The sequence below is a fragment of the Vombatus ursinus genome, unplaced genomic scaffold (assembly GCF_900497805.2).
Source record: "Vombatus ursinus unplaced genomic scaffold, bare-nosed wombat genome assembly UNPS02014775.1, whole genome shotgun sequence".
Taxonomy (NCBI): domain Eukaryota; kingdom Metazoa; phylum Chordata; class Mammalia; order Diprotodontia; family Vombatidae; genus Vombatus; species Vombatus ursinus.
The window spans coordinates 9,628,243-9,643,947 of NW_020954553.1; the positions used below are offsets into that span (position 1 = coordinate 9,628,243).

At 40.5% G+C, this 15,705-nt stretch overlaps 1 protein-coding gene across 2 annotated transcripts in view; it reads left to right on the forward strand.

Moving 5' to 3' along the window:
* Positions 1 to 11,233: 11,233 nt before the first annotated feature.
* TRIT1 (tRNA isopentenyltransferase 1) overlaps positions 11,234 to 15,705 on the forward strand; it is an 86,353-nt gene continuing 81,881 nt past the window's right edge. The window contains exon 1 of one of the 2 annotated variants that reach the window (XM_027864500.1): positions 11,234 to 11,401. In XM_027864500.1, the coding sequence (XP_027720301.1) occupies positions 11,237 to 11,401 (165 nt within the window). In that variant the 5' untranslated portion in view covers positions 11,234 to 11,236. The remainder of the gene's footprint in view (positions 11,402 to 15,705) is intronic. The other variant, XM_027864499.1, reaches the window with a different exon arrangement.

Sequence of the window (15,705 nt, forward strand, 5' to 3'; positions counted from 1 at the left end):
TACTCCAGCGTTCATCAAAGTGGCTTGGAAAAGATCTCATTCATCTCTGAGTGTCTGTGATTCTGCTTGTGCTCCTGGAAATCCATCCATCCAGGCACTCTTCCTCCGCCCACCCCCCCCGCCCCCTTTCTTCTGTATCCTTGGTGGCCCCAGAAGGTAGCACGATCTAAGGCTGCACAGATGGGGGCACACCGTCCAGAGCCAGGAAGGTGATGGTAGTCTTACCACGAGCATCTCTTGTCAGACCACCTCAAGTATTGTGCTCAATTCAGAAATCCCACATTTTAGGAATGGCATTGACAAAATGGAGAGCTTACAGTGGCAGTTTGGGGATCAGGATAGGAAGGATACTGGAGACCACGCTATAGGAAGATAGTTGAAGGAACTGGGGAGGTTTAAATTGGAGAAGAATGAAAGTAGGAAGAGCTCAGTTATCTGAAGGGCTGTCATGGGGGAAAGAGATTAGGTTTGTTTTGTTCAGTCCAAACAACAGAACTAGGAGAAGTGGCAGCTGCAGAAATGCATATCTTGGCTTTATGTCTGGAAAAAAACATCTAAACCATTAGGGCTGTCCCAAAGTGAAACAGGCTGCTCTGGGAGGTAGGAGGGTCTCTCTTACTAGAGGTCTTCAAGCAGAGACTGGATATTAGGGATATTGTTGCTAACAAATATCACCTTCCCCCAGGGACTACTAGTCAGGCATAAGGAAGATTAAATGCCTTCTTTTCTCCTTGGACCCTGCAACCACTCTGGTACAGGCCCTCACTCTCTTATGCTTTGATTATTGCAATAGGCTGCTGGTTCGTATTTCTGCCTCAAGTCCTTCCTAATCCAGTTGATCAATCCTCCACTCAGATATCAAATCATTCCTCCATTCAATAATCTCCAGTGTCTGTCCTTTGCCTCTAGAATGAAATATGAAATCTTGTTTGATTTTTAAAGCCCTACGTAATCCACCCCACCCCCTTCCTCCCCTCCATATGTTCTGCAAGCCAGTGACACTGGGCTCCTTACAATCTTTCATACAAGACACTCCATCTCTCAACTTGGAGCATTTTCACTGGCTGACCCCAGACCTGGAGCATGCTCCCTTCCCTGCCTTCCCTTCCTTCAAGTCTCAGCTAAAGACTCAAAACCTTTTCTAGTCCTCCCTCTGGGAGAGTGCTCCCAATTTATCCTGTATACATAGCTGCTGCCATGATATCTCTCCCATTATATTGTGAGCTACTTGACAGCAAGGACTTTTTTTTCCCTTTCTTTGTATCTTTAGTGCTTAGGCACATAGTAGGTGCTTAATAAATGCTGGTTGACTGATTTTGAGTCCCCTTTCAAATCTGAGATTTTGTGATTCCTTAATAATTAGGTGCACAGTCCAAATGGGGGAGTGATTCCCTATTGATGAAGTTCTATAGAGCCTCCTATTTGCAGATGGTATTGTGCGGACTGCATCTAGTCTCAAAATACTAGAGCTTCCTTAATATGATGTACTATGCCTCAAAAGAGTTCAACTTAACTTTCCATGGTAAAAAAACCAAATGAATGGTTATCGTCAAACTAGGACATTCAGTTGGGTGGTCAGCCCATAGAGCTAGTTCATAAGTAGATATAGATATAGATATAGATATAGATATAGATATAGATATAGATATATAGATATAGATATGTAAAGATACATATGTATACATATACACACATATATAGATACAGATATATAAAGATATATGCATATTCACACATATAGACTGTATACATGCACACACACACATATATACATATACATATATACATATATACATATATATATATGTCTATTCCCCCTTGAGAGATTGTACTATTCTCTGATTTGACGCCTTCTATCATCAACTGAAAAATGCTGGCATTAAAAAGATGGGGCTTTGTTCAAAGAGAAGATTAGGATTGTTAAAAGATCTGCACATTTTCCTAAATGCAACCCAGCGTGCTATCTTCCTCACATGTAATTCTGGGCCCAGCTCACAGTCCGTTTGCAGTATCTTTCCAAGAGTAGAGAATGTGGGCTCAATGAGCCTAGTCTATATACCTGCATATTACATTCTGGATAACAAGCATTCTTCATCCACTTGGTTTTTCCTGTATGGATTGTGAAGCTGATCTCTTCTGACTGGTTGTGAATCTCATTTAGGAGGCTTTGCCTCACTCTAGAGCTTTATGCAATCAACACATCATCCACAAACAGGAGGACCTCACCACCTGTAACAGATTCTTCTTCCACCTGAACTCTGGGCCATAGATGCACCATCACAGTGGCAAACACTGTTTTAGGCCTCACTTGATATCAACAGAGGATCATTAAACAAAATGATTTCTGTTGTTTTAATCAAGAAATTTTGGATGATCTTAACATATCCATGGGAAGCCTCCTGTTGAAGGAGAACCTTTAAAGGTGCATTTTGTTATTGATTCACGTGCATTTATATTGCCAATCCACAAAGAGCAAAGATCTTGAATTCATGATATCTGTTGGTCAATTGTGTGATTGTAAAGACGGGATCTGTTGGAGAATATCATTTGCAAAAGCCTGCTTGTTCCTCTCTCATGTTTGCAACAAGGATGCCTTAGTGTGTATGTTGAGCATTCTCATAAAGATGCTGTAGAGGTGAGAAAGTAGGCATATGGAGCGGTAGTTAATAATGCTTTCTTGATTGTCTTTTTTTCTACATTGTAATACTATATTTGTTTTTCCCCCCAATTGTTCAGTATCTTCCTTCTTTCAATTGCTCCCTTAACTGCCTCAAAATTGGGTTGCCCCCAGCCCAGATCTCCTTTGTCTATGCTTGGTGTAGTCCAGCTGCTTTTCTGATCTTTGTATCTTTAGTGCTGTTTCCAATTCCCCATGCTTCTCACCAGGGATTGAGATATTACAATCCTTATGTAATAGCTCCATTGTCGTTGATGAAGAAAGCGATTTGTTATAGAAATCTTGACAGATTGTAGATATTTGTTGTCTGTTTGTTCTCCTTCATCAAGTTTCATCTTCAAATGCTGTTTGAAAGATGTGGATGAGCTTGTCTCCTACCAACTTATGTAAAACTCATTTTTCTGTCTGCTGCTTCTCACTATTTTACCAGTTCATAACTTTGTGCCATTTTCTTCCATAAAGGTTTATAAAACAGTTTATATTCCAAACAGGTGTCCCCCCCATTGCTTCAGTGTCTCTCTGTTTGACAAGGAGATGAAGTATTTGCCTGACTGAGGTAGTTCCTGGACTCTTTGAGCACCCCAGTTGTGGTATTTGCTTTATATCAGTTAAACCCCTATAAGAAATAGGGAACGTCTCTATTAATGTTTGTTCCTTTATCTATTTCCCATTTTTCAGGATGAACATTTTCTTTAAATAGGTCAGACAGAAGCAGATTTGACTGATTTGGTGTTCATTTTTGTCTTTGTTCTAACAATTTCATAGTCTATACAAATAATTGGAAACTATTTCCAAAGAGTTAACTAGTCATTTTCCATCTGTAAAGAGAAAATCAATTCAATTTTTAGTGATTATGGTACATGCCATGTCCAATGCCTTCTGATCATATTCCCTCTATCTCTTTCAATGTGTCTGTTTCTCTCTGTCTTCTTTAAAAAATATTCAAAATATATGGGTGTGAAGCAACTATATAGTCTACAATACTTTGACCTCCTAATCTTGAGGGTTTTTTCCCAACTTATTTTTCACTATCTTCCCCTATGTCTACCTTTGTGCTTAAGTCACCAAGCATCAACGAATATGTTTGTTTAATCTGGACAGTCTTATTGAGATTTCAGTAGGATTTCCTGACAATTTATGGTGATTGTGGGAATGATGTTTTATTTTGGAGGCCTAATAAAACTAACTCTGCCACTCCCTTAATTGCCTCTCTAAGGAGAACTTTTGAACTGTCCTTCGATTTGACTGCAACTTATTTTTATCTTCTGCTTTCATTTTTGGCAAAATAGTGAATAGTGATACAATTTACTTATTCCATGAACACACAGACTCATTGGTCATTGGAAAAGGATCTCATACTCAGAATACCAAGAGTTAAATAATTGTTCATGACTGGTCTAAAAGCAGCTCAATTCTTTGCCCCTCCTGCCCCCTTTCTTCAACTCCATCACTGACATTGCAGGAATGGAAAGGGAGCCACACAGGAGTGTGGGCCATTTTATATTTTTCTTTATTTCATGGGTTGCCATGGCTAAATGCCCAACTTACTGGTAATGAGCCTCTCTATAATTAACCTAATGGTCATCAGGCAAAAGATACCGTCCATCTTTGGGATTACACATGAAGCCTGTGCAGCATGAAAGAACCTTCCAAAGCCCATGCTCCCCTGGCACAGTCTTCAAGAACCTCCATAATGAGGCATCTGAATAGGATTTTTGGCAAAGAAGGACTCATTTTAAAAATGATCAGTCTGGAAAGGGATGATTAAAAAAAAAGGTGGGCCATTTATGTAATGAAACTGAGTCAGTGGCAGTATCAGTATAAGCATGGTAAGTATGGATTTATTTTGTACCCTCTTCCATTATCACCTCCACCTTCAGCCCACCCAGATCTCTGTCTATTGCACTGTGTTGGCTCACCAAAGGGACTGAGAGAGGTAGCACTCACCAGAGCACGACCAAACCATTCAGCAGGAGGAGATCTTAATAAGAAGGTGGGCCACTCATATGAGAGCAAGGGGCCACTCCACGTGGACAGCTCCAGTGCTGCAATTGTTCCTACAAAATGGTGTATGACCCAGAACAAGGGTTTTTAACCTAGGATGTGTATGTATGTATGTTTTTTAACATCTGAGTTCTTTTTAAAAATTATTTATTTTAAAGATATATTTTAATTTATTTCATTATTTACTAATTATGTTAATAATTTTAACATTCATTTTTAGAAAATAGTATTTTATTTTTCCCAATTGCATATAAAAATAATTTTAACATTCATTTTTAAAAATTTTGAGTTTGAAATTCTCTCTGTTCTACCCTCTTCTCCCCTCTCCTTCTCTATAAGCAATTTGACATAGTTAACATCCATTTTTTTGGTAAATTTTAAAAATTTTAAACTTAAATACAAAATGAGAAAAAAAAAAAACATTGCCATGTACACAGCAGACCATAAGAGAGGATTCAATATAAAACAGTAAATTTCCATTTCAAGAAAACCTATATAATAAATGCTACACATTGTTTTCAAAGCTGCTCAGCTTTTCTTTGCTTCCTTGTTGCTTTTCTTTGTTCTCTGTTGTGGACTTTGTACTTTATTTTTTCCCTTCCTCCCCCTACCACCCAAAGAAGGCTACAATTAAGCATGACTATCTACCTACCTACCTACCTACCTACCTATTTATCTATCTACCTATATGATGGTTGTTGTTGTTCCTTCTTGAAAAGGACCGAAATGACATGACTATGCTAGAGTCAAGTTTTAGTGTGTCCGATTGTGGTTGATCAGACCAAAATGAGCTCAAAATGCTCTACCACAGGTGGGCACAAATAGTCCATGTGCACATTTGGGGTGAATTCTCTAAATTTGCGCATCTCGCATTTCTTTTGAGCTACTTCAGTTCTGCTTTGCTCACAGAACACAGCACCTTCTTTGATGAGGGCCCACCATGCTGAGCAGTCCTGTGCCAGTGTCTCCCATGTTACATAATCAATTCCAAAGTTCTTAAGAGAGACCTTGAGAGTGGCCTTGTATCATTTCTCCTCATCTCCATATGAGCACTTGACCTGTGTGAGTTTTCCATAAAATAGTCTAACAATGTGGCTGGCCCATCAGAGTTGCTCTCTCTGAAGTAGAGTCTGAATGCTTGGCAATTTAGTTTGAGAAAGGACCTCTGTCTGATATCTTATCCTGCCAGATGATCTTCAGAATCTTCCCAAGACAATTCAAATGGATACACATAGACATCTATATACATAATATACACTCATACACATATATGTAAGACTGTAATGTGCTCATTTCCTCTTGTCATCTGTATCTCTAAAGGTAGATGGTATCTCCCTTTATAAGTCCAAGTCTTTCCATGTTTTTCTAAATCAACTAGCTCATCATTTCCTACACCACAGCTATATTTCAATCACATCCTATCTGAGAGATTGTCCATTGGAGTTTTCCCCCTCAATTTTCTGTATTCCTTCCCTTCTTGGCTACATAGGTTTTATTTATACAAGAAAATTTTAATTTAAAATAAATGAAATTAACGTTTTTACACTTCAACAATGCTCTCATCATTTATTATAGTTTAAGGTTTGATACTGCTGAATTTACTTCCTTTACATCTTTTTTCCCTTTTTTATTTGAAATTCCTGATCTTTTCTTCCAAATGAACGTTCTTATTATTTTTTTCTAACCCAGTAAAATAATTTTTTTAGTAATTTAATTGGGGTGGCATCAAATAAATAGATTAGTTAGGTAAAATTACCATTTTAAAAATAATATTGGCTTTATCTACCCATGAACAATAAATGTTACTTCAATTATTTAGATCTAAGTTTATTTGTATAAAAAGTATTTTATGTTTATGTTCATATAGTTCCTGTGTCTGTTTTGGCAGGTATATGCTCAGCTATTTTATACTGTCTAGGTATTTTAAAAGGTCTAAAACAATACCAAATAATATTGCTGACACATAGTGTAGTTTCTCTATTTTTCACTTTTGATTAAATCTATTTTAAATTTAACTTTGTCTGAGATCATGATTACTATTCCTGCTTTTTTTTTTCCATACTAAATTTTTCTCCTGCCTTTTATTTTATCTTTGTGTGTATCTCTCATTTTTATAATGTTTCCTGAAAGGAATATATTGCTGTATTCAAATTTTTAATCTGTTATCTGTTTGCATTTTATGGGTAAATTCATCCCATTAACATTCTAAGCTACCATTACTTATGTATTTTCTTCCTATATTTCCTCATTATGCTACTCACCCTAACCCTCCTCACTCCTCTGCTTTACTTCTATCCACTACCTTGCCCCCCTATTCCTTAACCTACCCACCCCTCTAACAGTCCCTCCCTTATCCTCTCCTCCCATTCACTCTACCAAATCTTAATTTACACACCCTTCTATGCCCCCCTATTTAATTTAATTAAATAAATTAAAAGTAATTTATTTCTTTATACATTTAGACACTTTTATACCCTTCTAAATGTATATGTTATTCTCTCTTTAACCCAGATCTGATGTGAATAGGGTTCCAGCACCACTAGCCCTCCTCCACTCATCTGATTCTTCCATATCAGGTCTTCCTCTCTCACCTCATTTGTATGAGATAATTACTCTTTTTACCTTTTCCTACATAAGTTTGCTTTTCAGGATCACATCATACTCATCTGTACCCCAATCTTTCTTTTAAACTACCCAATTATGAATGACAATCTTAGGCATACAGTTGACATTTCCACATATAAAAAAAATAACAATTTAGGGCAGCCAGGTGGCAAAGTGGATAGAGCACCAGCTCTGAAGTCAGGAGGACCTGAGTTCAAATCCAACCTCAGACCAAACACTTGATACTTACTAGCTGTGTGACCCTGGACAAGTCACTTAACTCCAATTGCCTAAAAAAAAAAAAATAACAATTTGTCCTTGTTGAGTCCATTGTAATTAGTCTGTGATGTTTACCTTATATTTTTCCTGGATCTTGTATGTCAAATTTTTTTTATTGAGGTCTGGTCTTTTTGCAACAAAATCCTGAAAATCTATCAATTCATTGAAGGTCCATTTTTTTCCCATTCAGGATGATACTTAACTTTGGGGAGTATGATATTTTTGGCTGCAACCTCAGTTCTTTTACTCTTTGATATATGGTGTTCAAGACCTGCAGTCTTTTAGTGTAGCTGCTGCTAGGTCTTGTGTAATTCTAAATGTGGCTCTGCAGTATTTGAATTGTTTTTTGTTAACATTCATTTAAAAAAAATTTTGAATTCCAAATCTCTCCCTCCTTCCTGCCCCTCCCCCACCCCTTAAAGTGAGTGATATTCTATTGATCATACATGTTAAGTCATGCAACACATTTCCATATTAGCCATGTTGCAAAAGAAAACACCCATACAAAAAAAGTAAGAAAAATAAAGAAAGTGAAAAAAAGTATACTTTGATCTGTACTCAGAGTTCATCTATTTTTTCTCTGGAGATAGATGGTATTTTTCATTATGGGTCCTTTGGAATTGTTTTTATCAAAGTACCTAAGTCTTTCACAGTTGATCATTATACAATATTGCTGTCTCTGTGTACAATGCTCTGGTTCTGTTCACTTCACTTTACATCAGTTAATATATGATTTCCCAGGTTTTTCTGAAACCATGGCATGTGTTTTCATCGTGACTTTGATAATGATATTTTAATAAATTAGTTTCCTTGATCCCATATAATTCATTTAATGCAGCTAAGAGCATTATTCTGAGAAACATTCCATAAGCTTTGCCAGCTAGGTTGTTAAAAGGTCAATACAAAAAATAGTTAAGAACCCATGGACCTGAGGAAGGTTTCCAAGCTCCTCTATGAATTATCTGTGGGAATGTATTGGCAGTACCATAGGATGAGGTGTGGGTAGCTTGGAATTTCTGTAGGGAATAGACATATACCAAGACATACCACAGACAATACCAAGAATGAGTTATAGGAGACAAAGTTCAAGCCCCTACCCCTGAGGGCTCTTGCCTAGTCCAGGGCAATCTGTCAGTCAGTCAACTGTTTAATTGTTCAATTGTACCCAACTCTATGTGACTCCATGCACATGTCCACAGGGTTTTCTTGGCCAAGCTACTGGAGTGGTTTTCCATTTCCTTTTCCAGTGTGTCCCCATTTTACAGATGAGGAACTGAGGCAAATAGGGGTTAAGTGACTTGCTTAGGTTTACAAAGCTAGTAAGTGTCTGAGGCCAGATTTGAACTCAGATCTTCCTGACTCCAGGCCCAAGGCTCTATCCAGTGTACCATCTAGCTACCCCAGACAGTCAAACAGCATTCAATAAATGCCCACCCTGTGTCAGGCACTATGTCAGGTAGGAATACAAAGAAAGATAAAAGACAGTTCCTACCTTCAAAAAGCTCAAGTCTAATGGAGGTGTGGAGCAGGGATAGGAGCCAACATGCAAACAGCTAAGTACACAAAAGATAGCCACAGGATAGATTGGATTTAACCAACAGAGAGAAGGTACTAGCATTAATGAGGAATGGGAAAGCCTTTCTATAGAAGGTGGAATTTTTAGCCTCAATTGGGTTCACCAACATCTACTGATGTCAAAACATAGTATGAAAAGTGACTCCAAGCTCTGGGAGGCTATGCCCAGCGGGGCACAAGTTCTGACCAAGCAGGAAAGGCTTTCCAGCACAGTTGAGACAACGAATGGTGTCAGTTGTCCAAGGACCAGCCTAATTAAGTTTGGAGAGTCATATAACTAGCAGATGGGCCATGGATGCCCATGAAAGAGGTAAATGCCTGCTATGTTAGGACAAAGTCCACTAAGTTCCCTTAGGTCAGGGCTCTATGTAATTAAATATATTTTCACAGGTAAATGAGGAATTCACTGGGCTCTGCCACAAATTGGTTGTTTGACCTAGGGCAAATCCTTTCTCCTCCCTGGGTTTCAGTTTCCTTACCTGTAAAATAAGGATACTGGATCAGGTGTTCCCCTCCAGCTCCAAGATCCTACATTTCCTTTTGGTTATATCAAAGGTGAGCAGGGCTAACCAGTCTCTGGGGCCCAGTAATGTGTTCTTAGCCTAACCCAGCCAAGCTCTAAACAACCAGGGATGATCTCCTGGGCCAATACTGGCAGGCCACCATCTTTTTTGTGATGCTCACCTCTTTCCTCCTTAGGGAAGGAACCACTATTGCTGAATGATCTGATACTGCCACTGATGAACGCTATTTTCTCTAGTTTCTTATGTGAGCCAGCATAGCATAGTGGGAAGTTGTGGGGGGTGGGGCCTACTGAAAGCCTGGTTGATGGCAGAAGTCTCCAGAAGGCAGGTTAAAAGTGACTGAGGCTCTCTGGGTCTCAGTTTTCTCATCTAGAAGGCAAGGAGGTTAGATTAGATGGCCTCTGAGGTCCTTTCCATATGTAAATCTGTATCCTATGAATGCTACAGTATATACCATGAAGACCTACTTATAGAGACATTCTGCTGGACAGCTCTGGTCCTGAAAAAGTTTTTTTCCTCAGCAATAATTAAATGATAATGATAATGCCCTCTTGTCTCTAGGGCAGTGCTTGGTGATCCTACAGGAGAGGTGAAGAAAACAAGCATTTATTAAATACTTATTATGTGCCAGGCACGGTGCTAAGTGCTTTACAAATATTCTCTCATCTGATACTGTACTTTACTACAATGCTGTATATTTGATGGGACCTAGGTCATCATCCAAACTTGACAGATGAGGAAAGTGAGGCCCAAAGATAGACTTGTCTAAGGTCAATCGACTCAGACCTTATTGACCTTTGGTAATAACCTTTAATTTCTCAGAGGTAGCAGATCTACAGAGGAGAAAGCCTCAGGGTAGAGGTCAGAAGAGCTGGGTAGAGACTGGTGGGTCTGTCACTTATTAGCTGGGGATCATTAAGAAATACCTACTTTTCTCTTCTCATCTGCCAAGTGGGAGATGATTAGAAGGAGCATGGCTAGGAGCTATGAGCCTGTAGTCTAGAAGAACTGAGTTCAAATCCGACCTCAGACATTTCCCAGCTGTGTGACCCTGGGCAAGTCACTTCACTTGTTTCCCTGTTTTCTCATCTGTGAAATGGGGATAATTTAAAGAGCACCTACCTGCCAGGATCGTTGTGAGAATCAAATGAGATAATTATTGTAAAGTGCTTAGCACGGTGCCTGGCACACAGTAGGCGTTTAATAAATGCTTGTTTCCTTCCCTTCCCCATTCGAGGGCATCTGTAGCGTCCCTCCCAGTTCTGACTTTCTGTGATTCTGTGGGTCCTCGCTTTCCTTTTACCTTCCCCTCCTGCAGCGACTCCTCCCTTTCTTTTTTTTCCTCTACCCTCCTCGCACAGTCTGGGTTGCCCTGGCCTCGCCCCAGGCCCGGGCTTCCCAGACGCTCTTCCCCTTCACGCGCCGCGGTTACTATGGGGATGGCTTACAGCAGCGGGGGCGGGATGCAGACCCGCGCGCGCGCGCTCACTGGGCGTGCTCTCGCGATGCTTGCGGCGGGTGCTCTCCCCCTGTGGCCGCGGCGGTGGTTCCGGTGTGGATGGCGGCCGCGGTCATGGCGGCTGCTAACGCGGCGCGGGCCGGGCCCAGGGCCCGGGCCCTGCGGGGGTCTCTGCCGCTCGTGGTGATTCTCGGGGCCACGGGCACGGGCAAGTCCAAGCTGGCGCTGCAGCTGGGCCAGCGGCTTGGCGGTGAGATCGTCAGCGCCGACTCCATGCAGGTAAGGCGGCCCGGGCTGGGGCCGGAGATGAGGGGCGAGCGAGGGAGGCCCGGGATGGCGGGAGGCGGGAGGAGGGCGGCGGGGAGGCAGGAGGGACGGAGAGAGGAGGCAGAGGCCTACTCCGCGTGGCCCTCACCTGGGTGTCCACGCTGGGCGCCTCGCACGCACGAGACGTGCACCCGCTCCTCCGGGCCGGGATGCTCCAACCCTTCCCCTGGCGCTCCCGGGCCTCCCTCCCCTTTGCCCCTTCCCCCCTTTCGCTTTCCTCCTTTACTCTTTCTCTGCCTCTTTTCCTCCTCCGCCTTCCTCGTCCCCTTCTTCCTCCTCCTTTCCCTCTCGTCTCTCTTCCCTTTCCCCCTTCCTTCCCCTTCCCTTCCCCTTTCCCTTTTCTCTTTCACTCTCTCCTCTCTCCCCTTTCCCTCCCCCTCTCCCTTCCCTTCCTTCTTCCTTCTTCCATTTCCCCTTTCCCTTGTCCCCTCTCCCAATTTCCTTCTCCCTTCCCCCCTTCTCTTCTCTTCCCCCCTTCCTTTTTTTCCCCTTCCCTTTCTTCTCTCCCTCCCCTATCTCCTCTTTTTCCTATTCCCTTTCCCTTCTTCCCCTTTCCTACCCTTCTTCTTCCTCTCTTTTCTTTTCCTTTCCCCCTTCCCTTCATTCACCTCTTTCCTCACCTCCCCCCCTTTTCCTTTCTTTTCTCTTTCTCTCTTGTGTGTTTTTCTGCCCTACTGCTTTCCTTCTCTTCTGATTTTCTTCCCGAAATATTCCTCTTCCTTTCTTTTTAGTCTCCCCATCTCATCCAAGATGGTGATACATTGCAAAGAGTATTAAAAGGACCTAGCTTCTACTTATTACCTGTGTAACCTTGGATCAGCTATATAACCTTATTCTCCTCTTGAGGTCAGGGACTCATTTGTTTGTCTTTGTATCTCTAGCACATAGCATAGTGCCTTACATATAGTAGGTATTTGTGAAGTTATATTGAGGGAGTTGGACCATGTGTTTTCTAAATCCAGCTCTAAATCAGTGATTCTTTTATTTCCTTAACCTCCCCAGCTTCTCTCCCCCTTTCATTCCCCCCTTTTCTCCCCCCCCTTCCTAAGATCAGAGGAATGTGTATCTCTTTCTCTTCTCTATATTGAATCTTCTCCTGTTTAGGATACCATGCTCAGGAATGCTGGGTCCTGGTGCATATTTAAGAGTGTTAAAGGATTTGTAGAAAGGGCATTCTAGAAGCATTCAGTAAATATTAAATGACTCCTCTGTATCCAGTGTATGTTAGGAGTGAGTGTTGGGGCGGGAAAGTAATGGACCTGTATTTTTCAGTCATCTCTCGGTGACAAGGAACAGACAGATATTTAAATTTCTTTTTCAGAGGCAAGGAGTCTACCTTAGGCCTGTCCTCTTCTCCTTTAGATCAGGTGGAACATGGATTACTTAGATTGATTTTCTTAGGGGAGAATTTTCTTATTTGAGTGTTTTATCCTCTTAAAAGTGAGAAATGATAGAAGGATGAGAGTAAAATATTACTGATTTTGAAGTAATCTGTTGACATTTGAGTGCAGGGATATGCCCAGTGCCAAACTGGGGATTAGAGAAGAAGTAAAACCTATGGTCCTGAGCCTCAAAAAGACCATTAACTAGGGAGACAAGACAAACTGTACTCACCAATGATATGACAGTATAGAATTATGCTCTAAATTTTAAGGGACAAACCAAGTGCTGTCCAAGTCCAGAGAAGAGGAAAGTAAATGAAGGAAGGCTTCATGTAGGAGGCAGTACTTGGGTTGTACTATTAGAATAGACAGAAATGAAAAAGGCCAGGGGAGGGAGGGAGGGTGTAGAGATTATGGTGAGGGGAGCAAAAGCTTGAAGAAAAAAATGAACATGCAGTGTTTGAATGAATAGAGGAGAGGCTTTACTTTGGAGAACAAGACAAATATCATTTTATGTATAGAGAGATTTAGAACATTTTAACCCCTGCAGTAGATTTCAGGGGCTGGGTTCTGAAAAGCTTTGGTAGAAGGTAGGGAGTCATGAAAGGTTTGATTCCCCCTTAATTCTAGTGCCTTTCCTCTGTCGATGATCTCCAGTTTATACTATAGACAGCTTGTTTGTATCTAGTTGTTTGCATGTTGTCTCCCCCATCAGACTGTGATCTTTTTGAGAACAGGAACTATCTTTTGCCTTTCTTTGTATCCTTAGCTATTCAGTGTCTAAAACATAGTAGATACTTACTGACCGACTTCGAGAGCAGGAAGGTGAAATCCTCTTTCCCGAGGACATAACTAACATATTCTACTAGAGATTGTTTTTCCTGTTGTGTGGATTCATAAAGATAGGAAGTGGAGTTGGTGTATTTCGTATCTTTCCCTCTTCCGTTGCTGCTTCCAAATTGTTCTGCTGGCATACTTCCTTGACTTCTCTTTTCAGGTCCATACAGTCTATTTACATTACCTTCTCCCCATCTATGTTGTTGACAAGCAGTTTCCAGATGACTTCTTCAGCTTTTCTCAATGACTTTAATACCTGTCTCATTCCTTGCTGTCATCCTTAGGGATTTCACAGTTTGTATTGAAGACTTCTCTAACAATCTGACCACATAATGCTTTGATTCCAGTGATCTTCTCAACTCTACTTCAGCAGTACTCTGTCATAGTCATGACTTAGACTTCTTGTAATTTCACTATGTCCAAATTCCTTTTTTTTTAAGTTGAATTTTTTTTTTCAGTTCCAAATTCTTTCCCCCTCCCCACTTCCCTACCTATTGAGAGGGCAAGAAATATAAAACCCATTATAAATATGAAGTCAAAAGTCCAAGATTTTAAGGGTTGAAATTTCATTCTTCAACCACAGACTGATCTGCTTTTATTTCTTCCATTCTCTTACTTATGCTAAACCTAGTCTTTGCCCTTGTTAGTATGTCAGGGCCTTTGACCTACTTTATTATATTAGACTTGTTTACCCTGTTTTACTTTTTCTTTTGCTTTCAGCCTTGAGCTCATGGTCTGCCATTTTAATATTTCGCTAACCACTACACTGGAGTCTCGTACTTGACCCCTAGATTTCAATATTCCAGATAAACCTCATCCCTGGTTAAATACTACTATATAGTTTTTCTGCTTCTTATTTCTGGGTGCAGAGTGTTGCTGGAGAAGGTAAAAAAATTGAGCTGATTTTACCCACTACAAATTGATGGTACATAACCTCAACCAGGTTTTTGCCGCTGATCATCAGTCCTTCTGCTCTTGTTGATTATCTTCTTCTCCTCTCTGTCCTAAGCCTTTTTCTGTCTTCTTAAACTGCCAACACACAGCATGTAACAGGATCATAAGTTCATAGCTTTAGGTCTGTGGAAGAGACTTTTGAGGTTATCTAGTCCAGGTTGATCCAAGTATATACATAAGGAAAATAGATCCAGGAAAGTAAACTGATTTGCCCAAGGGCATAGGTAGGTGGTGGCAGAGCCTAGATTGAAACCCAGATCTTCTGCCTCCAAAGGCAGTGTTTAACTGCCTGCCTTCTATGCAGATGACTTCCCAAACTGTATCTCCAGTTCTGATCCTCCTGAGCTCCAGCCCTACAACTTCATTACTCTCCTGACATCCAAGGAGACTTAAATGTCCTACCTGACACCTCAAACTAAACTTGTCTAAAACAGAGAGTTATTATCTTTCCGCTGAAATCTGTTGCTCCCATTGACTATTCTTTTTTTACATGTGATGGTTACTCTTCATCTAGTTTCCTGTTTTTGAGATCGTTATTTTTATTCTTACTGCACCATCACCTTTCATATCCAGATTCCTTAGATTTTGGGATAACAGATTTCAGAGGATTCATAGTCTCTACCCATTTACATAGGTACCACCATAGCTTATGCTTTGCATGGATTGTTGTAATAGTCTCCTAATTGGTCTTCCTGACTCAGATCTCTCTCTCCTCAACATTCTGCCCTCCACATTTTCCTAAAGTGCCAATCCGACGATGTTACTCCCCTACTCAGTAAACTCTTGGTTCTTAACTTGGAACCTGTGAACTTAAAAAAAAATTTTTTTGTATAATATATATTATACATTAATTTTATTTTTAACTTATGAAATAAAACAAGCATTTCCATGACTTATTATAATAAAAAAGATGATTACACATGAAAATACAAATCTATTATGTACAACTTGCTATTCCTTTTAAATATATAATATACAAATTTTTTTTCTTCCCTTGCCCCCAGATGACTACCATTAGTCACAACTCTGTTTGGTGCACACACACACACACACACACACACACACACACACACACACACACAC